At 41.1% G+C, this 25,346-nt stretch overlaps 1 protein-coding gene across 3 annotated transcripts in view; it reads left to right on the top strand.

Annotated features, from left to right (window-relative positions):
- The window catches only part of LOC134874992 (exostosin-1c), an 84,597-nt gene that overhangs the window by 48,037 nt on the left and 11,214 nt on the right, over positions 1 to 25,346 (top strand). For all 3 annotated transcript variants that reach the window (XM_063899324.1, XM_063899322.1, XM_063899323.1), the window contains exon 3: positions 23,076 to 23,169. In XM_063899324.1, coding sequence (XP_063755394.1) covers positions 23,076 to 23,169 — 94 coding nt within the window. The remainder of the gene's footprint in view (positions 1 to 23,075; positions 23,170 to 25,346) is intronic.

Below are 25,346 nucleotides of genomic sequence, written 5' to 3'. Positions count from 1 at the left end.
TGTTGCTGCTTTAACTCCTGAATATCCCCACAGGGATTATTAAGGTACATCTTATCTTATCTTAAATATAAATTCCCATTTATTAGAAATCACCTTTGATCTCGTTTGCCTCCTTGTTTCTCTTGTCTGTAACAATACCTTTGAATTAACCCTACCAGTATTTCTACAGTAAACGGTCATGGTAACCAAAGTGTTTCTTTTTACTAAAGTGCACAGCTATTTAGACACATCATCTATCTGTCTGTCAGTGATTTCCTCCCAATCATGACATGATTGATGTGGGTTGACTCTAGAGTTGTGGACTAGCAGTGGTTGGTGTGGAGCTCCAGTCGATCAGATGCTGTCAATCATGCAGAGGTCAGCTAAACTCAAAATGACTGGGCACGTCTTTGTCGGATGAGTTCAATCAATTGAGATTTAGTGGGAAATGTGCACTACACAAAAACAACAGGCCATTACTTACATGAAGTCATTTTTGAAGTCAATGAATGACTGCTCATCAAGTCCTTTTAACGCTATTTGAATCGGCATTTGTCACAAAGCTGTCATTATTGCAGGCTGCTGTGAATCCCCGCTAAGTCAGAGCCTGCCACATAACGATTCCTCGTTTAACCCCTGTTGCTACATCATCAAGTTATCAAACAGATTTGCATGAATTGCTTTCATTTAAAAAACAAAAAACGTAATATTAACAAAGAAGCAGATTGCAGGAAAATCGGATGCTGTATGGTAGACAGCTGGCGCTCATGGAGTACACGGATAATTCATTATTTTAGTGGCGGCGTTAAACAGTATTTTTGGACTGGAATACAGCTGTATTGTGTATTGTGCCACTATAGGGAAAATCCAGTAGGTAGAGGAGGTTTCACATTCAAACAAGCATAGTAGTCATTACAGTGCTTACGGTTGGGAACCATAAAATGAACACTTATCCTGACAGAATTATCCCAAATAGTGTTATAGATTCAGCAGAGCTGCTCTCCACTGATTGCATAATCGAGCCTTGGAGAGCATGCCTTTATTTAAATGTACAAATTGTCAGAGATCACATGAATAATATGCGACGGGTTAATCGCATTTCAGAGTGGATTTTTTTCTCCCTCTGTAGGAATTACGTAGAGCCGGTGCTGGTGTTTGTTGTTTAGCTTGTTTACCAGCAACCATCCAGCCTGCCAGCCAGCGCTCTCTCAAAGGAATGTTCTGGAGAGTTACTGGAGTGAGGCCAGTCCCTCCACACTGCGCCCACTGTCTCCTCATCTCGCTGCACTCAGAGCTGCTCAGGCTGAGGATGGTACGGCCAATAAGGAAGCCTCACAGTGTGGGCATGAGTGTGTGGCTCTCATGAAGTGGCAGTGCCTTTTTAACCGCTGCTCTTTCAAACCCATCGACCAAAAGTTTACACTTGCTTTGCATGTGTGTATTTAGTTTATCAGGCAGAAAGAAATACTCAGGTACTCTAAGGCTTCATTTTAATTGAGAGTGCACCTTTACATGTAAGCCCCATTCAAATGGCTACTTAATTTAAAAGGCATCCATCAAACCCTAAGACTCCTCTGTTAAGTTCATATCTAAGCGTTTTTAGTCCATTTAGAAATAATAAATAAAATCCCATGTTAGAACTGCTCATGTCCAAACTAAATCATTTGCAGTGATATTGTTACCTTTAAGGGGTTAGACATTAGACATTAAATTAAGTGTCAAAATATTTCTGACTCCATAAAAGAGATACTTTTTGGGTTAACTAAAATGAGTATGCAGTAAGTAGAGGAAGTGAATTCCTAAATATTTAGTGAGGACTGGCTGACCCTGTCTGAGCGTGCAGTGGCAGAGTGCTGGTATTTTTTTATGAATGGAGACTTTGAGTGCAGGTGAAAAACGAAGGCCTGCAGTTTGATGCACAAATTGTTGCACTGCGACATGACAGTTGTTTATCTTTCTTCACTTAAATCATTTATTACTTATGACGGCCAGTTAAAAAAAACATATTTTACTGCTATCTTTCAACGTATCCATGTCAGGGGTGAGCTTCATACTTCTTATCAGTAACACAATACAGAAATGCAAACTTAGAATGGATTGAATTCTAAAATGCATTGCCGAAAATAAATTTTCACCCCAAAAACTCCTTGTCTTGGCCATAAATCACCTCTGGCTTGAAATGTCTTCCGCTAGCAAGTCTTAAAAAAACATTAATATTGATTATCATTTTAGACTGTCAATCTATAAAAATGCACCTCATACTTTTAAATGTTTACAAGCAAACTCAACTTTTGTAAAAAAAAAAGTAGTACTACATTTGTGTGACAGTTAGCACTATACAAACGACTACATGAGGTAATCTACAGAATGCAAGAGCAACCCGTGTTGTTGCTATTCTCAGAGGTCCGGGGGTGGAAAGGGGAGCATATGTTTGTGTTAGCACCAGGCTCAGCGTACGTCCAGGGATCTGACCTTTATGCGTCCTTCAGGGGACAACATGCTCACACCCAACTTCAAAGGTGGAGTGAACCTGCACAACCAGGGATCTAGTTAACCTTCCTGGGTTCTCACCAAGGGTGCTGACAGTTTATATTGAGGAGAAAGACCACTATGAAACTATATTTACATTACCCCCGTGATCACAGATGGTTCATCAGAGGTCTGTGTCAAAGAGATTTTGGTCTCTACAAAGGGTTGGTGCTAGACCCTGGAGCAAAGGGTCAGCTGGCAGAAGGTGACCCCTAACTTCAAAGTGATGTGACTGGAAATAGCATACTGTACATATGTAAGGCCTCCAAACATCATGTGTGTTGACAGATTGGGGACTGCATGAACATTATTGGGGGTTTGTAAAAGCAGAAATGCTATTGCTTAAAGGCAGTGGTTCCCAACCTGCTTTTGGTATTTCACCTATTTAAGTAAATCCATGTCTACTGTAGATTTGTCTAGGGGTTATGACTGAAACAGACAACAAGTGATGTGTCTGGGTCATTTTACAGACATAAAGATGATAATTTTGAGATTAAAAATGCCTTTAATCTTGTGATACAGCATATGTATTTTTGTAGCTCTTTGGAAAATACACGTATTAGTTTTTTTGCCAAGAAGTCAATGAAAGAATCTAACTTCAAATGTATCGGAGAGGCATGGAAATGGGTATTGATCCTAACTCTTGGAAAACAACAATATCATTTCCCTAAATGTCCTATCATTCCTTTAAATTATCTTCGTTTTCTCAGGGGGAGAAACACGTTCCACATTTGAGTTTCCTTAAAAACCAGTTAGGTACAACCTTTAACAGAAAACACAATCATGAAGACAGGAAAGACAATGCATTGGACACACATTCACAGGGATTTGATGAGGAATTCCACAGAAATGCCAATTGCTGGCAAATGCTTAACATTCTTTAAATGTCTCCCGCAGAAACGTGAGTGTGTTTGTGTCTTTGTGTTTGTTTAGAGGCTGGTGATATATGGGGGGGGGGGGGGGGGGGGGGTCAATGAAAAACAAGTGAGGTCTCAGAGTCAGACTGTGTGTCCAGCCCAATTGAGGTCATATGCTGTGTGGCTCACTTCATGATGTGTGTGGTCAGGTTGTTTTGAGCGTGTGTTTTGTTGTGATCGAGATAAGCCGGCCACTCCGTAAGGGTCAGCAGTCGATAGTGTTTGTGCCTGGAAGCAGTAAAACTGTCTGAGGGAGCATGAATGCCATTAGACACATGCACATACCTATCACGGTTGCCCTGCAGCACACACACACACACACACACACACACACACACACACACACACACACACACACACACACACACACACACACACACACACACACACACACACACACACACACACACACACACACACACACACACACACACACACACACACACACACACACACAGTTAAAAGGCTACTGGCTCCACTGACTTAACTTCTTGTGTCTGCTATATATCTGAGCCATCTGTGTTTAGGCAGGTGTCACATACACAGCCACCACACACACATACATAGTATAAATAGGGACTTCTATCATTCTTCCTTGGTTCCAAAGAATGCCTATATTTCATTCTGATGGACATGCATGAAGATAAACTGCTTTCTCTCCTGATAAAATGCAACACTGGATTTTACGTTTACTGACAATAATGTGCTTTTAGTGGTTTCCAAATTGGGGTCAGGACTCCCACAATGGGTCACGATATAAATCAGAGGGGTCACAAAACACATACTGGGATAGAAAAGAAGAAAAAAAGTAACGCTGAATCAAAAGTTGTATTTGTCAGACCATTTCTTTAATCTTTGCTCTTTTTTCTTCTGCATTTTACCTCTTTTGGGAAAAAAACACTCTGAACCCACATAACCCCAAATACACACATCCACTGTTGCAATCAGAGTAATTGAAAAGCCTGGCGGTCAGCTCGCTCTTCTCACCTCATACTGAGCTGCTCCTTAAAGGCCACGGCCTCCTTCAATCCCTGAAGAACCAGAGGTAATCACCTCCTTACCTGCTGTCTGGCTCTGGAAACGCACACATGGACCAGTGTTCATGCACACATAGGTACTTGAATTATTAATGTTCGCTCTTGTTTGCTCTGCTTAACAGTGCGAGACAGAGCTCAACTGACAACGTTCTGAATGTCACAACTCTGAAAAGGATAGAAGATCCAAACGCTGGAACTTAGGTTGAATTAAAGACTTTACTTTTCTGGAATCTATGGTCAATGAACAGGCTTACAGTTGACAACTGGGGGGCTTTCAGAATTAGGAGAGGACTTATTCCAAAAGGGGAAAGTAGGAAGGCAGGTGACGACAGGTTTCAAGATTTAGGAGGCAGGATTAAGGATTCAGGATGGAACGCTATGGCAACAGACGAAGAAGACTGTGTGAAACTTTGCCATCCCTAACTTCCATCCCATTGACTTCAACGTGAATTTAGACATGTTTTTTAAAATCTTATATACAATACAATTTATAGAAAGTAGCCCATATATGGAGGAAGAAGTTCTATGAAGGAGTGTCTTGGCACTTTGACACTGCCCAGGAAATCAGATTTATATCTTATGATGTTTCTGATTAGTTCTGCTAGTTGGGTTTCTGGACCGGTTAGATAGAACGGAGCAATAATACATGTAGCTTTAACCTTGTAGCCATGCTTTTGCATTCAGATAACAAGACAAACAATAATCTATTTTCAGTAGTTATCGCGCTGTTGTTACACAGAATTAAAAGTTGCCACATTTGCTCTTTAAACACATACATCTTTGCTACAAAGTCTTTGTTTTTTTTCTAAGCTGTAACTTTGCAGTTTTGCCTTGCCACCGCTTGTGTTTGTGGCCAAAATAAACACCCCTGGGAGATCCTGTGGGAAATATATCTGCTGTCCTCAGAGCATGAAGAATTAGTGTTTGAAATACAAACTGCTAGAAGCTGCAAGGCCTGCGCCACGGAGGAAAATCTAATCTGCCACATCAGAGAACAAAACAAAAACCCTCGATTGCCTCGCACTGGGGTTCTTATGTAGATTACTTGAGTATTTTAAGGATTTAATCAGGGGCCGACAATGCTGCTGTTTCGCGCTTTTCCCCTCCACAGTAGCATCTAGCTCGCTAATCTGTAAAATATCAGCATCACTCACAACACAGGGACATACAGGTAGAAACAATCCAGTGTGAGCTCGCACACACACACACACACACACACACACACACACACACACTCTCAGATATGCAGATGCACCGATCTCCTCGCCCACACATCCGCCTGTTCATGTGCGACTCCCTGGGGTGGTGTCAGGGCCCTGACTGATGAAAACACAGCAGCGGTGGCGGTGTCAACGCCGTAAAACAAAGGCTGCAGTGTAGATGAGCTGCCATCCAGTGATGGATTTCACCGCAAGCGCATTTGCTGCTAAAAAAAAGACCATTTAGTCCTCTTTTTCCTTCCCTTCCTGCTAACTTTAATTCATCCACTTCTGCGTCACAGAGGGCTTTGTTTGTCTGTCGCATTCGCCAGCTTCCTGTTGCCGATCTCAGATTTTTCCCTCTACCTCCTGTCCGCACGCTTTTCTTTGATATTGTCAGTGCCCTTCAGCCATCTTCAAAGTTGAATGAGTCATGTTTACGACCTTAACAAAGGAACACATCTGTTACCTGCCAATCCCACGCTGTCTGTTTCCCTGCTGTTGGTCCTTTTTTCCTCTCCGCTCCACTTGTCTGCACACGTCTGCAGCCGACCTGCCTCAGACTCTCTTTTGTCCATTCAATATCCTTCACAGGAGCAAGGGTCACCGCTAGCCCCGATATCTTCGAAGCCCTTTCTGAAATAAGGGCAGTAGGCATCCAGCAAATATCCGCCACAGGTGAAAAGTGTCAGCCAGAGGTTTGTCACATTTGTGCTTTATTTCAACAGAAATGTGATTGTCGTGTGGCTTTAATATCCACTTTGGAGAAGGTCATTTTAAGTTGTCGCTATCCTGGTGAAGATTGTGTCAGTTATTTACTGTTTTTAAATCTCAATTTCACGCTTGTGCATTGGGCAGATTGCTTAGCAGGAACAGTCCACATGGATGGATTCTTGCTAACCCAGGCTTGATCATGACTCAGAGATTTTCGATGGTTTTTGGGTGCAGAACGCAGCTCTGTGAAATATGTAAAAGCTCCTAAACCGTGTGACTATTAATAGAAGATGATGAATATCACGGAGACATATTATGTTCACACCAGGGAGTTCCAGCAGGGAATTTTGCTCAACAGTCGTTTGTAGCCCCACTCAACAAAGCATTACAATCTTCCAACAACAATCTAGGTTAATATCATGCAATTACACTGCATATGTTTCATTTTGATGTTTTCTTAGCAGAGGATCATGGAGGATGAGTATTAAGTAAGCACATCAGGAGGTTTCTGACCTATCCCTCAATTGTGCACAAACAAACATACAACACTTGCTTTGATGAGAAATATCTTGACAACTAGGCCACCGAAGCTCACATGTATTTCCTTTTGCATTTTTCAGTCTCCATCAACATGTTGAGCTTTTTAGGTGCTGAATGTGCAACTATGTTCCCAAACTATTATCTAGCGCTACCTGTATGCCGTGTAATGCTGGTTTTTTTGAGTGGTTACTTGAGATGTTTTGCTGATAACAGCTGCTTTCTGTGTCTGGAAACCACAGAGGGTGAACCAAAACAGTGAAATAACAATCCATAAATTGAAAACAATGAACTAAAAGATCCTCTTACGCTCCACAGACCAGAAGCAAACTGGATCATTTTTCTGTGTTTTCACCACATCACACATAGTCATTTGAGTTGTTCTTCATAAAGATTTTTGATTAAGGCACATTTACAGATGTGTTTTGTTACTCATTGAAAATTCCCATTAATGGTATGGAGGAAAGCTCCCAAATTAAACACATTTCCTTCTGCGCCACCAAAAAAAACGTCTTTGCAGGACACCAACCAGTGACATTCAATCATAAGTTAAGTTAGGCCAAGACTCAACCCCACTCATTTGACCGTGAAGGTTTATGATAAACGAGCACCCTTTATGAATAGCGGCTCTATTTAGAGATGTCTCCATAAAACAAGCGGCCGTCCACTGTTTTTATGTTTCATCGTAAAACCTAAGGTCAGTGCCTTTTGAAGTCCCAAAGAGAGATTTATACTCTATTATCTCAGAGTGGTAGTGAATATCTTATGACATAATGTTAATTAAGGTAGAAAATAAGTGTTTAACCTGAGTCTGGAAACGTTTGTGGTTGGGATCTTTTAATAGTGCATTTGAGCAGAGAACATGCATAGCCTTTATGTTAACAGAGGAGCTATTTGGGGCTTTGTACAGACATAAAAGGTGGGGTTATATACATATGACTAATGATCCTAGAGTCTATGCAAACTGTGTCTCTGACTTTCCCTTTCCTTTGACTTCAAAAGGAGCTGCCACATGACAGCCATACCTATTGTGGCACCACCTGTGTCTGGGCGTTTCAACCACGGCTATTAGTACAGCTGCCTGTCTATATGTGGCAGTATTTGTTTAGGGCTAAAAAAGCTTTAATGGCAGTGTGTGTTCTTAAAAAACAGCCTCTTTTTCAATGATATAATGCCTGTTGTCTGGCTCAAAGGCCTATAGGTGGTCCGGCAATGACAGTGGTGCAGTTGATTGGATTTGTCTGTGTGTGGGTTTTGTTGGTAACAGACATACCCGGTGAGCTGCCAGTTGGCTTGCCTCGTCACAAGGAGCAAAATCTGTCTATTCCCAGACAGTCAGGAAATGAACAAAAGCATTGGTTGGAGCTGTCCGGGTGTGAGACAATTAAAGGCACAGAAAGACACATTAACACGCGCTCCTTTTGTCTGTTTCTCTGTCATACACACACATGTGCCTGCTCACAAATGCTGGATTGATCATCTGTACGACTCCCAAACAAGTTTTATTTCAGCATGCAGCAGAGAAATCATAGGGGGGAGAAAACTGTCATTGATGTGTAAATTCACTATGAATAATTCCTCTCCCGCCTCACCCAAAAGACCGTCTTGGCGCGTGTTCCCTGCTCCTGCTTTCAGCTTACGTCTATCTCTCTTACCCTGCCTACCGTATCCATCCCCACCAGCATCATTACTGATGAAGCACAATAATGAAAGACTCTCATTTCCAGTGTTTTTCTGAAAACCCTTCCTCGCTGGGATGGGCATATTGGATAAAGTATCCAGCCGTAATGGAAAATGAAAGCAGGGTTATGGCCTACACACTGGTGCGGTGTGAAAAACAGGGGAAGAGGAAGAGTCCTCGCCTTGCTCAGCTCTATATTTGTAGGCAGAAAACCTGATTTCAGATCAGTCACGCTCGACTCGCAGCAGACACCTACTGCACGCCGGGGAGGTAGGCAGATAGAGTGAGCCTTTTTTCAGTTCCTTCTATCTGTTGCAAAGAGTGCGTGCAGTGTTTTCTTTCTGTCCCTCATACCTTTTGCGTTCTCTCTCTCTGTTGCTGCACATCCTCATTTACCTCTTGCTCTATTGATATTCCTCATCAAACACACAGACAAGGCACCATCTGTATACTGCAAAAGTATATTCAGTCATTTCTTCTACTGTCTAACAGTCTCATTTTATTGAGATAATTTCAATCTGAAAGTTTTGTAGATAATGTCTCAATTATTGATCATGCCGCAGCAGTCTCCCCTTATTGTGTCTTTCTTCTATGATACTGATGCTCCTATAAAACAGATTGCTTCCTGCACAACATCCTCATACAGCAGCAAACAAACAAACATAAGTGATTAATAGCTTCTTGTTTTTTTTACCCCTTTAATATTTGTCTTAAAACTACACCCAGTAGCCTGTTAGCATAGCCTAAAGACCTCGCTCTGTCCTGTCCACCTGCCAACACCTCTAAAGCTCATATAATTACCAATATAAGTCTAATTTGATTTATCCATTTGAAAGATTTTGATTTTGCTAATCGGCCCCCTCTGCAGCTTTGTATCTCCTCCAATACTAATTGGTTTAATATCTGCAAGAAAGAAAATAAGCAAACATGGAACTATTCCTTTACACTACGTGTGTGTCCCTCTTCAACACACAGATTAAGATTAGATTAAGTAGTAATACTGGACTGGCTTTAAGAAATGTGAAATTAATGAAATGAACTAATACCAGCTGACATGCACAGAGAATTCATTCTTGGGGCCTCAGGGATGTGGGCCCCTGTGGCACTTTGCACTAATTCCAAGTTCTTTGTGTTGAGTCAGTTTAGGCTATTTTCTTGGTTAATACTTTCATATTTACGAGCTTGCTTTAAACTCGATGCAGAATTGTGTTGTGTTGATCCCCTTTTCCTCGGACACTTTACATCCAGCTTCTTCTTCTTCAGGTTTTACACATTTGCCTGCAGTAATTCAAAACAAACCCAGCTCTTGTCATTGTGCTTTGCTTGTTTATTCACTCCGTCTCTTATCATTTATGTTAAGATTTCCTGTCCCCTCCTTTTTGCTCCTGGTCTCCTACAGAGGCCATTGACTGCAGGGTCGTGTTCTGGCACTTCTGTGCTTTTAGCCTAATGGACAGACAGCTGTGCTCCCATTTCTATATATAACCACACATGATGAATTCTGTCACACCCCCGTCCTATATCTGACCGCTATGTTAATGTACAACAGATACTGCACGGGTAGGAATGTGTTTTCATATGGGTTCGTAGTGATGAGGCTTTAAATACGCAAATATAATCTGTCTTTTTGAGGCTTTTTGCCAAGAATCAACACTTTTACCCTGCTTTTTATTTCATAATTTTAGCCAAACATGAAAATTGTGTATTTCAAAAAATAAAATAAAGCTACATTAAATAGATTTAGTGAAAAAGCACTTTGATAAGCCTAGCTGGAACTAAAATACAGTATTTAACGTAGCTTAATCTGGATAAAAAGCCTTTTGATGCTCTGAAATTTCAGCAGATTGCCCACTTTACTTGGGGGGAAAGAAGCAGAAAATGCAATCATACTTTACATCTTTTTGTCTGAATCACTTCGTATCATCTTTGAATCTGAGGCTGTTTACAGGCACACGCTGAATCTTGTTTTGGCACCTTCACCTTTCTGCCTTTCATTTTGTGTAATCATTTGAACATGATTATGGATATAAATCCCCCTTTTATTCATTTGATATTTGCATGCTGTTTAGCTGTCGAGTGTGTATCTGTGTTTATGAGAGATGGATTGAGGTATAAGTAACAGTTTAAGGGATCATCTGCTGCTGGGGTCATATACGTTCAGATTAGAGAGCTTAGTCCTCCCGTCTCTGTGTAATTAACGAGAGACGGAGAGAGAAAGAAACAGATAAAGACAAAGAGGCAGAGAGAAGAGTAAGTACTCATGCAGAGTGGTATTTAGAGAAACCGGCGCACACTCACAGGAGCACGCTCAGCGCAGGAGGGATTGTGTGTAATTATAGGGTCTCCGGCGGTCAGTGTATTTGTGTGCATGATGAGCGTGTGTGCAGCAGAGCACCAAGTCCAGAAACAACAACAGATAGGATATAAAAGGGATGGCCTGGATTTGTGGCTTGTCTAGCAGAGTTCAGGACCTCTATAAAGAGAACAGGGATAATAACTGCAGGATGGCAGGAATGCAGCCACAAAAATCTGCATGTACAGTACGCAAACACACACAGCACTAACAATAACGGTAAGAGTTGTTTTTCATAGCAGGGCTCGATGGTTTTGTAGTTGGTGTTACTTTAGATTAGATGAGGCTTTCCACCCCTAAAGAAATGTCTAATATCAACCATGGATATGAATATTTTTTAAATGTGACCTGAGTTCTGTCACTGAAATGTTTTTATACATTTTGCTAAGCAGAAGATTATTCTTCAGATACTTTCTCCTTGAGCATATTATGCCACATTTTTTACTTCATCAGTGCCATGTTCAAATGAGAACAGTCACTTGCCTTTCTTGCCTATTAGATGAACGGGGTTTATGACAAAGACATTAACTGTAGAATACAGCAACAAAATAAAGTTTAATAACAAGTAAAGTTTGTTAGAAAAAAGTGTATTTGTAGCGCATCATTTAACAACCAGGCAATGTAATGTGCCTACCACAATACAAAAAGACTAATGTATTTCATGACAAGATATAGAAGAAAGATGAAGAAATATAAAACTTCACTAACAAATACAATAAAATAAGGACAGAAAAAGCTTATGACTTGATTATCAAGGCTTGTGACAAGACGAGCCTTCACTTCCAGCGGCATGTTGGCCGATTCTGGTGTTATTTATGCTGTGAAGGCCATTAATAAAATAACTGTGGATTTAAAAAGGTGAAAATTAGAGAATTAGAGTGGCTGCCAGCCTTAATGACTCTGTTAACAGATACAATACCACAGAGATACACATGTAGGGACATTGCTGGAACGTTATCCTGTCTGCTTGTTAAAATCTGAACGTGTGCAAATTGCACATTTTTGGCTAATGAACAGTGTTTGTTTTCTCTCATTATGAACACTTATATTTTTAATTAGGTTATACAGCATTTTTAACATCTCTTTAGGGAACAGTGGTAAAGAAAAGGGCTGTCAATGCAGGTTATAAAAGGGAAATATGCACAGATTTATTATTATAACAGAAGAGTTTAATTGACGCTCCTAAGGAAACAATGACTCACTGTCACGAAGGGAAGACAATTGCACCCAAATGCAAAGGGAGAACCAAAACATCACTTCTCTTTAGCTCAAAGTTCCAGCTCTCTGCTATAATGACTCTTGGTAATTGAGGAAGACAAAGCAGCGTGGTAGAAAATCCATTAGTGAGTCTGCTGCTAGAGAGCAAAGACACACAGAGGAAAGCTGGCTTTTGATACTGCAAGGCCAACGGCAACGAGGGCAACTGCTTCATCTTTTTGTCTGCGAAAGTCTGAGAAGTTCGCCCCCATGTCTGAGTTAAAAAGACTTTTGCGGAGCCCAGGTGTGTGTTTGGTTCGGGGCATGGCTGGTGCGTGGAACAGAAGGAAGAAAGGGTTTAGAGAGAAAAACAATTTAATGAAATATTGGGATTTCACCTGCGCCGCAAGTCAAACTCCGAGACTGTATGAAAGAAGTCACTGTGACGTCCCTATTTTGAGGGGTCATGTGGTGCTGTTTACCATTAGCAACTAACGCTTACGCTCTCTAGTTCTAGCTTGATCAGCAGAGTGCATCTGTATTTCACAATAACTATGATATTATCTGAGTCGCTAGTTTTGAAATGCCCAAAACACGGACAGCCGACCCCTTACTTAGAGTGTATTTTAGTATCACCGAACATTGAACAACAACCTAGTAGCGACTTGTCAATCAAAAAGCCATGCCTTTAAAGCCTTTTTAATATTCCATTCTACTCTAAATGAGACCTGCGTTGACAAAATCAAAACCATTAACCAGGGGTTTCCAAACTTTGTTCCCTGAGGGCCACACACAGAAAGACATACCAAGGGCTGGGCCCCTCAATAGGGGTGAAGTATATTAGATAGAATCGGAGGATGAAACCCTCTTGATTAGTCACATACATGCACACAGCAGAGCACACACAGTGAAATTGGTCCTCTGCATTTAACCCATCCTAGTACTAGGAGCAGTGCCTTATAGGTTAAGTCATGAATGAGCAAAATCAATCAAATGTATAGTTCATTATGGTTAATACTTGAATATGCCTACATCATAGCATTTCATAGGCTTTCATTTATTGAGTTGGCAGCTCATTCCTTAAAACAGGCGCCTCAGATTGCTTATGATAAGGGGAATATGAAGGGTCTATGTAAAGGTTCTTATGAATACGTTATTGGGTTTCTAAGATGATCAACTAAGATTTGTCATAAAAGGTTTTCAACTCTAAATGATGAATTTATTTGACATTGTGCTTATTAACACATGAATAATTCTGTGTAATATATGTTTATATATATATATTTAAGAAGTACAATATGAGACAAGCACAAGTTTCATGTGTGGCCCATATTCCATCATACTTTTTGAATTTGCTGAGGGCCGATTCAAAATGGACCACGGACCACATTTTGTCCCCGGGGCATAGTTTGGACACCCCTGCCACAAACCCTTCATGCATATTCTACAGAGGTCAATAATAAAGTGCGAAGTAGGTTCATTTTCTCATAAACTTCTATACAACTAGACTTCTGTTTGCAACCCGTGGAGCCTCCCCCTGCTGGCCATTAATAAGGTTTATGGCAAATGTTTTCCAATACCAGAATGTTTTCTGTAGTGCTCTTTCGGTCTCTGACCTTTTTAAAGCCTCTGCTGAATCTGTAAGCAGAAATGCTCCTTATTTTTTCTACTAAATATAATTCAGTTTTACCAGTTCAGTTGCCCAGAGATTCAATTCAAGATGTCAAGCTGGCTCCTGTGCTTACCACTGCTCTGTCCATTTTGATCCTTCCCAGGTTGCTTTGATATTTTTCCTGGCACTATCTGCACATATAGTATTCTGCACCCCGTAAAGATGTCTTCTCATCATTTGTCATTTGCTTTTAGTTTTTTTGATAGTCACATTAGATTGCCATCAAATTGCTGAAAGAGGAGGAAAAGGAAACAGAGGAAGAAAGGCGAGGGCGCAGAAGATGAATAAGAAGGAGGGATAGAAGGAAATGGCTTATCTGTCCATCCGCTATTAAGACAGTCGGTGAGGCTTAGAAGTGTATGTGTGTGTGTTGGGGTAGGAAAGACAGTTGTAGCAACAGCTGCAGGATAGGGTTTAACATCTGGATACACCTTCTCTTTCTCCTGTCATACACACACAAGTACACACGAACACCAGTCCATTTTCATTCTCGACACAGAGATTACTGAAATGAAGACCGAAGGGATGATGGTGAGGAGAACAGAAGTGAAGATTATGGGCACAGTTGCTCCCATGTGACATCCTCAAGACATCCTTCACACTCGTCTCTCCCTCCCTCCTTCTGTTTAATGTAAACGGATACTAGAAGACCTCATTCCTCTGCAAACTGAAACCTGAACTGTCTGTTTAGCCTCGTGCCTTTCCCTGTCTCTTTTCGAATTCTCTGAATTTGTGTTCCCTCTCCATGACCCATTTTCGTTATGATAAGGATATAAGTTGCTATTTTGTCTTTAAAAAACATAATGTATTTGTTTCCTCTGCTTCTGTTGTATTAATTGTAATAGCCCATTGCCTGACCTATTGCCTGCAGATAGAGTTGTAGTTTTGTGACTCTATCTCCTCCAACCCCTCACGAGTCCCAAAGGCTGCAGCAGCTGGCTACATACACATTACTCTCCCTCTATGTCTTTATCATTTTCTGTCCCTTCTCTCCCTCGTACAGATATTTTATAGCTGGGAGGAAACCCACAATATGCGCATTATGTGGCCTCGAAGAGTCATAGAACTAACTCTGTGTACGTTTCTCTGGATAATAGCATCAGCAAAATATGAGTCATTTAAAATAAAAAGGAGATAAAGTTAGGCTGCCCGCATGCACCATATTTCCAACAGTAGTCAGTACCATATAAAGCAGTTAAGATCACTTCCCTATGTATTTAATTCACATTTTGTGTGTTATTCCAAAAATATGCAATAAAATGATAATAATTATACTTTTTGTTAATGAAGAGGGTTACAGCATAAGGGTGATGCAGTGCTTCCATACAAAACTGGCCAGTGGAAAACCAAATGAAAGCTCTTTTTCTGATTTCTGATGCCTCGATCCATCTTTAAACGTCGATCTTGACTCTCATTGATAAACAATATTATTTTTGAATAGCGCTTGTTTCTTGTTACTCTTAAGTTGTGCACTTTGAAAGCAAAACTATCAAACATTTTTCGTTCAATGCACCTTACACAGTGCAATTTAACGTCATTGTACAGAAGCAGTGATTGTTATCGTTGAGGCTTATTGCTTTGTCCATGATTACCCCTAAGATGGATGTGTGTGTGCTGACATTACAGAGACGGTTGCTTCTCTCATTCAGGTCTCTTTGTGCTTGATGAGGTATACATGACAATAAAATATATTGACAGCAGCTTGTTAGCGCTGTGGCAGCTAATCTATAACCTTAGTCAACCACACATTTGTATGCGTCAACAGACACACACACACACACACACACACACACATACACACACTGGAGCGCACACTGCATCGACACCTGACCTTTACAGGAAGCAGGGCGAAGATCAACCAACCAGAAGCTGCTGTCAATCAAGGAGCATCCACCCTTCCTTCCCTCCTCTCACCTCTCCGATTTCACTCAATACTCATACAATTGTCGGTGTTTAGTATACATGAGGATTGAGTGTACACGAGGGAATGAGGCAGAAAAAGAAGGAGGGAGTTGTGTTTAGAGAACCAAATAAATAAGACTTAGAGGGAAAAAGGAAGGTGAGAATAGATGTACTGAGGGAGGGAGTGTGAGAAAAGGACTTGAGAGATGATAGGGTCGAGGAGAAACAGATTTGCTTATCAGACAATACAAAACACACACACACACACACACACACACACACACACACACACACACACACACACACACACACACACACACACACACACACACACACACACACACACACAGAAATGAACACTGATGGCATGAAGAGTGCAAACATATACAGTATATCACTTTTAATTGCAATCAGCTGCAGTTTGGCTGGGGTCCTCCCTCACTGCTAGCTTCTCTTTGGCAGCAAACAACATAACTCTACATACCGTACTACAGCGGCATGGATATAATACAGTCTGTATGAGTTCAGTCCCAGCTGCTTGGCACCGTGACATCCCAGGAGGAGCATACAATGTGATCAATACCATTGTGTGTAGATGTATGTGCAGCTGAGTGTGTGTAAGACCCCTAAACAGTGGCTGCAATGAGTTATAACTCCTATCTCTCCTTTCCCAGGAAGCCCTAGAGGTTGCACTGCCACTCATACACATGCAACCACAGATGTGGCTGACTCCTTATGTACTAATTAGGAACAACCACTGAGGGGGAATATATGCGGAGAGCAGGGTAAACTGAAAGAAAGAAAGAGTAGGATGATGGTGCCATTTTAGTAAACACAGCTTTGATGATAGTGCTGTCACACTGAGCCCAATGCCTCGACATAAAGAGAGAGAGACTGCTCCATTTGTGTGTGTGTGTGTGTGTGTGTGTGTGTGTGTGTGTGTGTGTGTTTATATATACTGTGGCTTTCTTTAAATATGAAAAATAGTATAGCAATATAAAGAAATCAAATCCTTGATCCAGATTTGTTCCATATAGGATGTTTAATATTCAACTACATCTATCCTCTTAGGGGACCGCAAGATTAGATAAAAGGTGGGAGGGAAGCAGTGTGTGCATGGACTAAACCTAACAAACACACACACAGATTAGTGCTGAATTAAAAGTGTAGCCCCATCACTCTTTCATCAGAAAGGCCCAAACAGAATGTGCAATCAAGAGCCTACAAATGAGATGAAAATGTATTCAGACAATGTCTTGTGTCAAACATTCGGTGCAACTTGTTTTCTGCAGATTGTACCCTTGCCCAAACATCACAAGCTGAAACAATATCTAATACTAGAATAGCTGACTGATAATCACATCATATCATCATATTAATCATTATCACTTTAAGAAGAATTGCTTAATGTTCTTAAACCTACATTCACTGTTTTTGGCCAGAGAAGCTGTAAACACAGAAGTAGCATATTTGATATGGTGACCTTGTTATGAAGTTGTTTACACATATAGCAGACAAGCAGCAGTATTAACATTAATTACGAGATGTGTTTGGTGTTGAACAGATAGTGTTTTGTTTTGGGGGGGGGGGTGGGTTTTAAAGCTTATTTTGTTACTTCTACAGTATTTGTATAGAAACAATAAAGAGAAACGGATGCAAGTGAACCAAAACAATAACATTAAAGGCTCTCAAACCAAAACAATGAGCTGAAAGACTCTAAATACACTGCCCGGCCAAAAGAAAAGGTCACAAGCCTGTGGGGGCAGTGCTATGATCTGGGGTTGCTGCAGTTGGTCTGGTCTAGGTTCAGCAACGTGATGTGCCCAAAGACTGAGGTCAGCTGACTACCTGAATATACTGAATGACCAGGTTATTCCATCAATCGAGTTTTTTTCCCTGATGCCACGGGCATGTTCCAAGATGACAATGCCAGGATCCATCGGGCTTAAATTGTGATAGAGTGGTTCAGGGAGCATGAGACATCATTTTCCCACATGGATTGGACCCCACAGATTCCAGACCTGAACCTGATTGAGAATCTTTGGGATGTGCTGGAGAATACTTTGCACAGCGGTCCGAATCTCCCGTCATCAATACAAGAAAAAAATAAAATAAACGCAAGACAGAAATAAATGTTGTGACATTGCAGAAGCTTGTGGAAACGATGCCACAGCGAATGCGTGCCATAATCAAAGCTAAAGGCGGTCCAACGAATATTAGAGTGTGTGACCTTTTTTTTGGCCAGGCAGTGTAGTTCCATAGACATGAGATCATCATTTTAACATACAAATAGTCATTTTGTCCGTTGTCACTATAACAATATTCGTTACAGTTTCTTAAAATGTAAGGAATTGCTTCTTTTTATACTATGGTATAATTGGGTCTTAAACTACTGGTTGAGAAAAAATAATCAACATAAAAATGTGCTGTTTGCCTTTGAAAGTTATTACTATTTTCTAAAATCTGTAGATTTATCAATATTGAACACAATCCTTTCTCAGTCCAAAGTATATTGCATTTCTATTGGCATGCTTACACAGGAAACCGCTGTATTCATTCAAGTGTGCACTTTGACACAACCATAATCTACTATCCGTTTAATAATGCAATCTAATGTAATCCACATCCACAAACAACAGATCAGAGGCTTCCAGATCACAATCATGCAAACTGCCATCCAGTGCACACAGCATTTATTTAAACTTCATTATCCTGTAAGAGCAGGCACATGCATGTACATTACAGTGCTGCTACTGTATGCATGCTTTCTCTCATTAACATGCAGGGAAGCTAGTGGGGAACATTCCCTGCCATGCACGATATGAAATGACATGCATGCAATCACACACACACATGAATACACAGTGAGTCATTGTTATTTAGCTGGGTTTTACCTACAAGCCGACCCCCAATCAAAGACACACTGACTCAGTTATTCACTCATGCACATGCACAAGATCTTTTTTTTTTCTTGTCTGTATAATAAGCCAAATTAGCATTTAAAGTGTCAGTTAACCCACATAAGCTTGCAAAGCCCTAGATAGCATTTTCAGAATGCAATGTTAAAAGTGTAAAATTTAGTTTGCTATCAACAAAATCAGTATTTTTTTAAATGGGAAAGGCTGGAACATACACATTCTTGGCATTTTCCTTGAAAAATCACTTAGAAATCAAAAGGGCTGCTAATTAACTGTACTGGCTACAGCTCTCATGTGGGCGATCCATTCCTCTAACACAAAGACACACATTCACACACATTTGGCATAGTGTAAAGATCCAGGGCATATGCATTAACACACATACACTATAACTTTTAATGTTTTCCTGTGCAATCCTTCTGACAACAAACATTTCAGACTTAAAGACAAGAAGACAACAAGGAGGGAAACAGCAGGCCTGCTCTTTAGTTGTTGGAAACAAAGTGCTGTTAAATGATTTACTTGTTCCGTGCATTTAAGTTCATTCCCTCATTAAAGAACAGCAGTCCACAGACAGGCAGGCTAGACAGACTAACTCGTGCACATACATATTCTAATTCATGCACAAGCTGACTCCCAGTTATGCATCATCAAACTGAGACAAATGCATATGCACAAACACACACAAACAGCAGAAGTGGGTCAAGCTAACCAGTTCAGTCTCACTATGTTTGCAACATAAAAGAGGTCTCACTGTCTCACACTAGATACTATATATGCGAACAGACACACCATAATGTACAGCACTTACTCAAACACATAACAAGGAAAACACAAGTGCATTCTCACACCAACGTGCTCAAGCAAAATCCATTTACTCTAGGAGATTAAATATATTTACTTTTTGCAATTCAGCCCACATCCTCAGTTACACATCCATTTACTCCCCACACACACAAATACAGTTCTTCTAGATGCAATCTACAAATTAATTTACTCATGCATATCTAAAGGAATGTGTTTACGTAAATCCCTAACTCAGAACAAGATTTGGACACAAAATCTGTCAGAAATACATTTTGTAAATCTCTTTAGCCGTAATGACTGGTATTTTGGCTCGTGAGATTCATTCCAAATGTACATCACAGCTGCACGTCATGCTGCTGCAGATGCATAAAGTTCCATCGCACGCCCACACGTGGATATACAGTGGGGCAAAAAAGTATTTAGTCAGCCACCAATTGTGCAAGTTCTCCCATTTAAAAAGATGAGAGATGCCTGTAATTTTCATCATAGGTACACTTCAACTATGAGAGACAGAATGGGGGGAAAAATCCAGGAAATCACATTGTAGGATTTTTAATGAATTAATTGGTAAATTCCTCGGTAAAATAAGTATTTGGTCACCTACAAACAAGCAAGATTTCTGGCTCTCACAGACCTGTAACTTCTTCTTTAAGAGGCTCCTCTGTCCTCCACTCGTTACCTGTATTAATGGCACCTTTTTGAACTCGTTATCAGTATAAAAGACACCTGTCCACAACCTCAAACAGTCATACTCCAAACTCCACTATGGCCAAGACCAAAGAGCTGTCAAAGGAGACCAGAGACTAAATTGTAGACCTGCACAAGGCTGGGAAAACTGAATCTGCAATAGGTAAGCAGCTTGGTGTGAAGAAATCAACTGTGGGAGCAATTATTAGAAAATGGAAGACATACAAGACCACTGCTAATCTCCCTCGATCTGGGGCTCCACGCAAGATCTCACCCCGTGGGGTCAAAATGATCACAAGAACGGTGAGCAAAAATCCCAGAACCACACGGGGGGACCTAGTGAATGACCTGCAGAGAGCTGGGACCAAAGTAACAGAGGCTACCATCAGTAACACACTACGCCGCCAGGGACTTAAATCCTGCAGTTCCAGACGTGTCCCCCTGCTTAAGCCAGTACATGTCCAGGCCCGTCTGAAGTTTGCTAGAGGGCATTTGGATGATCCAGAAGAGGATTGGGAGAATGTCATATGGTCAGATGAAACCAAAATAGAACTTTTTGGTAAAAACTCAACTCGTCGTGTTTGGAGGAGAAAGAATGCAGAGTTGCATCCAAAGAACACCATACCTACTGTGAAGCATGGGGGTGGAAACATCATGCTTTGGGGCTGTTTTTCTGCAAAGGGACCAGGACGACTGATCCGTGTAAAGGAAAGAATGAATGGGGCCATGCATCGTGAGATTTTGAGTCAAAACCTCCTTCCATCAGCAAGGGCACTGAAGATGAAGCGTGGCTGGGTCTTTCAGCATGACAATGATCCCAAACACACCGCCAGGGCAACGAAGGAGTGGCTTCGTAAGAAGCATTTCAAGGTCCTGGAGTGGCCTAGCCAGTCTCCAGATCTCAACCCCATAGAAAATCTTTGGAGGGAGTTGAAAGTCCGTGTTGCCCAGCGACAGCCCCAAAACATCACTGCTTTAGAGGAGATCTGCATGGAGGAATGGGCCAAAATACCAGCAACAGTGTGTGAAAACCTTGTGAAGACTTACAGAAAACGTTTGACCTCTGTCATTGCCAACAAAGGGTATATAACAAAGTATTGAGATGAACTTTTGTTATTGACCAAATACTTATTTTCCACAATCATTTGAAAATAAATTCATTAAAAATCCTACAATGTGATTTCCTGGATTTTCATTTCTCATTTTGTCTCTCATAGTTGAGGTATACCTATGATAAAAATTACAGGCCTCTCTCATCTTTTTAAATGGGAGAACTTGCACAATTGGTGGCTGACTAAATACTTTTTTGCCCCACTGTACATGTACAGAAAAGGGGATAGCAAAGCTCTTTTTTGGGTAAATAATGCTGACCAGAGCAATGAGAGCTCAGGAAACCATTGGCATTGAAGGTTCTAAAACCAAAATAATGAGCTGAAAGTCTCTTAAAAGCGCCCTAGAGCGGAGATCAACCTTTTTTAAATAGACATGGTCATTTTAAATACATATGCAAAGCTTTTTTTACACAGGTATAATATTAGATCAAAACTGTATTGTAGTTAATGCCAAACCAGGTTGCATTTCAGTAAACCGACGCTTGTGTTCGTGTGTGTATGTGAATGTCCATTTGCACATTCCTGTTGAATACACATGCCTCAGTGACACACATTCAGATTTTGATGTGCATGAATGAGTGTAGCCTTGTTAATTGATGCCAACATAAGCAATTAAATGTCCTGTTGTAAAGCAAAAATTGAGGGTTAAATACATGGCTAAGCAAGTGAGAAGATTAATGGCAGGAACTTTTACACCGAGGTCCCTTTTGCAAATAAACAAGCAGGGAGCTGGATGCAGAAACAAGGGAGGGCTGAGGAAGATGTTGGAGTGTAGAGTGTAGAGTGAACTCTCCCATAAGAGCCGGTCTTTTTACTCCACTGTGCAGTCCTTTACTATGAGACCGTTACACCACCCCGGCCGCTGCTGTTCCACTCAGTGGATGAAGGCGAGCATTGATGCAGAGGTTTCCATTTGGCTTCTCTTTCACAGCGCGTGTATGAAATATGAGTATGAAGTGGTGGAGCCCTCCCAGGCAACGTACTGTGGCAGTAGTGGCACCAGTTCAAAACCTCTTGTCTGCAACACAAATCAATGGAGAACAGAGATTAGGGCATATTTAGTTATGAGCTCAGTGATGGATATATTTCCAACATACAGAAGCTATGTGTAGTGCTGCCAGCATGTCAGTGGAGGTGGGGGGGACTAGATTTATTACCGCACATAATCTGAGCCATTATGACTAAATATCCCAAATGAAAAGCCGTATAAATCCTGGTTTATTTTACGTGTGACGGATGTTTAATATCATATATCAACAGAGGCATGTGGACGCTGGAGAGGTTATTTATTATTATTATTTATAGATTTGTTTGCTATCATTTAGTTTGTTGACATGTCAGTAGAGAAGGTTTTACATCTTCTGGGGTTTTTTTTGTGAAAATGATTTTAAAGTACACAAATTTTGAATTTGTTGACTTCATTTAAGTTACCATTTTAACTCTCTTCTATATTCAATTAATTATTGAACTCCTTATTATTTAATTGGGTTTAGACACACCATCTGACTATACATCTTGATAAAGAAACAGTCAATAAAATGAATGTTTTTATCCTCTTAGACAAAAATGTGTTTGTTTTAGTTCCTCATTTTACCAACCAGAGGATCACTGATTTCAGGACTTTTAAATATCTTGACACACACAAAGTGCCTATTCAGAGACATATAAAAAAGTTGCACAGGAAAATATATCTTTGCAGACAAACCTTTATATCCAGTTAAACTTATATATGTCTATCCTATTGGATCCTAAGCTTGGACCCCATGCTGTTTTAAAAGCTGCTCAAATAAAAAATAATAAGTTAATGTTTAGTAATTGTTCTTCTCTTTGTCAGGTTTGATTACCAAGAGCTCCTCCACAACTCCACCTTCTGTCTGGTGCCTCGAGGGCGACGCCTGGGCTCGTTTCGCTTCCTAGAGTCACTCCAGGTAAATATTATGCTATGTAATGAACACCATCGATGATATTCATTAATGGAGTCTGGTTCGCCATATGACCGTGCTGAGACTTGCATTCTGCGTCAAGTACATAACACTGAAGTAATGTTGATGTATATTCTTTGTAAAAACGGTGTGGTTTATCCTGCCTGTTCAATCAAACAAACAGCAGAAATCTCCACATGCCAACAAAGCAATTATCTGAACAACATAGCTGCAGCATTTCCTTCCGGATAACGCTGTTTGAGTGACCAAATTACACTCTTCCAGGAAACTGCTTCAATCCAGCTCATGTACTGTTCAGTCAACAAGGAAGTGCACAGTATGCTGCATGTCTAAGTTCCAGAGCCTTGGTTTAGGTAGTCTTTTCGTTATTGGCACCTTAATGGTCACATCTGCAAGTGTTTTCCCCAGACTGCTGTGTTGTGTTGAGAGCAGATCTAACCATAAAGGCTTATTTGCTATTTGCTGGGCCTTTTAAACTCAAATGGGTCCATTAATTCACCCACACACACGTACAGAAACAATGAATTCGTTAATTTAAGTCCATCAGTGAAATGTGCAAAGTACAAACAATGAAGAAACCACAAAGGCAGCGAAGTGAACAGAACCGTTTAAACCAGAGCGTCTGTTCTCTCTCTGCCACCCAAGTCGACAGTCTCACACCATCACAGGAAGCAATAGTGGCTGTTTTTAGATTTGCCGTACACTGAACTCTCTGGCTGCTAGTGTTCCCTGGCCACACTGCTCTCTGGGGTGTGTGTGTGCATGAGTGCTCCGGAAGCATCCATAGAAGTGGCAGCCTGCCCCACCGCTGATGCCTGCTGAATGGACAAATCCACAACCCACTTGGCTTGGCAGCATTCATGTTCTTCTTTCTTTGTCCTCTCTTTCTCCTTCTTAGTCTTTCCCTCCCTTCAGTCCTCTCTCTTGTCCATTCCAGGCACTTTTTGAGATTATTCAGTTGTGTTTTTTTTTTTTCTGACAACCAATCCCACAACAGAACTGGCAATTACACGTACTAGTGTGGTAGGAAACTTGCTCCCAGCTTTCCAATATACAGACAGACACATATTTCTAAATACACACCTTCTCAAAACCTCCCTCCTCTCTATCTCCCAATGCAAACAAACCAAAAACAACTACACAGCCTTTGATATTAACCTTCCTCCAGGCAGGGGGGGCTTGAGATGTTTAAAACTCATCTCTTGGGGAGCAGACTGAGGCGAGCCTGGGGCTGCATTTCAAATTTAAAGGCCTTGGATTATCACTCTGGGAGTCTTCGTGTGACCTTGTTGTAACCTGGGGCTCATTCTGACACATACACACGCCTACAAGCCTCCTTATTTGTTCGAGTGTCCTTCAGCAGGTTTATTCTCGGTGAAATGCAAGAGCATGGAAGCCCCGTTGGGCCAGAGAGAGCGTTTGATCTCCACCAATTGCGCCTGCTGCTGCTGCTGTTGCTGTTCTCTGGTGGTTTAATTAGAAAAAAAAGTGGGGGGGAAAATAACACCCAGACCTTTCAACACTCCAGACCACAGAGAGAGAGAGAGAGAAAGAGAGAGAGAGAGAGAGAGAGAGAGAGCGAGAGCAGGATGGGATGGGATGGGATGAGAGTGCAGTGGAAATGGAAAAAGCAGTACAGAGAGGGAAAGTGAGATGGGGAGACCAAAGGAGGGCTTGGAAAGCAATAGAAAAAAGCGGAACATCAAAAACCTGTCAGTGAACAAAAATCGACTTTAATAAAGCATGATGTCTCCACGTATCAACCAGCTCTTTCTAATCCCCTCCCATACCATCATCCTACTCTTTTTTTCTTTCAGTTTACCGTGCATGTATTCCCCCTCAGTGGTTTTTTCCTAATTAGTAAATAAGGAGTCAGCCACATCTGTGTTTGCATGTGTATGAGTGGCAGAGCAACCTCTAGGGCTTCCTGGAAAGGCGAGATAGGAGTTATAACTCATTGCAGCCACGGTTTAGGGGTCTTACACACACTTAGCTGCACATACATCTACACACAAGGGTATTGATCACATTGTCTGCTCCTCCTGGGATGTCACGGTGCCAAGCAGCTGGGACTGAACTCATACAGACTGTATTATATCCATGCAGCTGTAGTACGGTATGTAGAGTTATGTTGTTTGCTGCCAAAGAGAAGCTGGCAGTGA

The sequence above is a fragment of the Eleginops maclovinus genome, chromosome 13, assembly GCF_036324505.1.
Source record: "Eleginops maclovinus isolate JMC-PN-2008 ecotype Puerto Natales chromosome 13, JC_Emac_rtc_rv5, whole genome shotgun sequence".
In the NCBI taxonomy this organism is placed as follows: domain Eukaryota; kingdom Metazoa; phylum Chordata; class Actinopteri; order Perciformes; family Eleginopidae; genus Eleginops; species Eleginops maclovinus.
The sequence above is the reverse complement of the archived record's forward strand: the minus strand, read 5'-3'. Positions and strand labels throughout refer to the sequence as shown.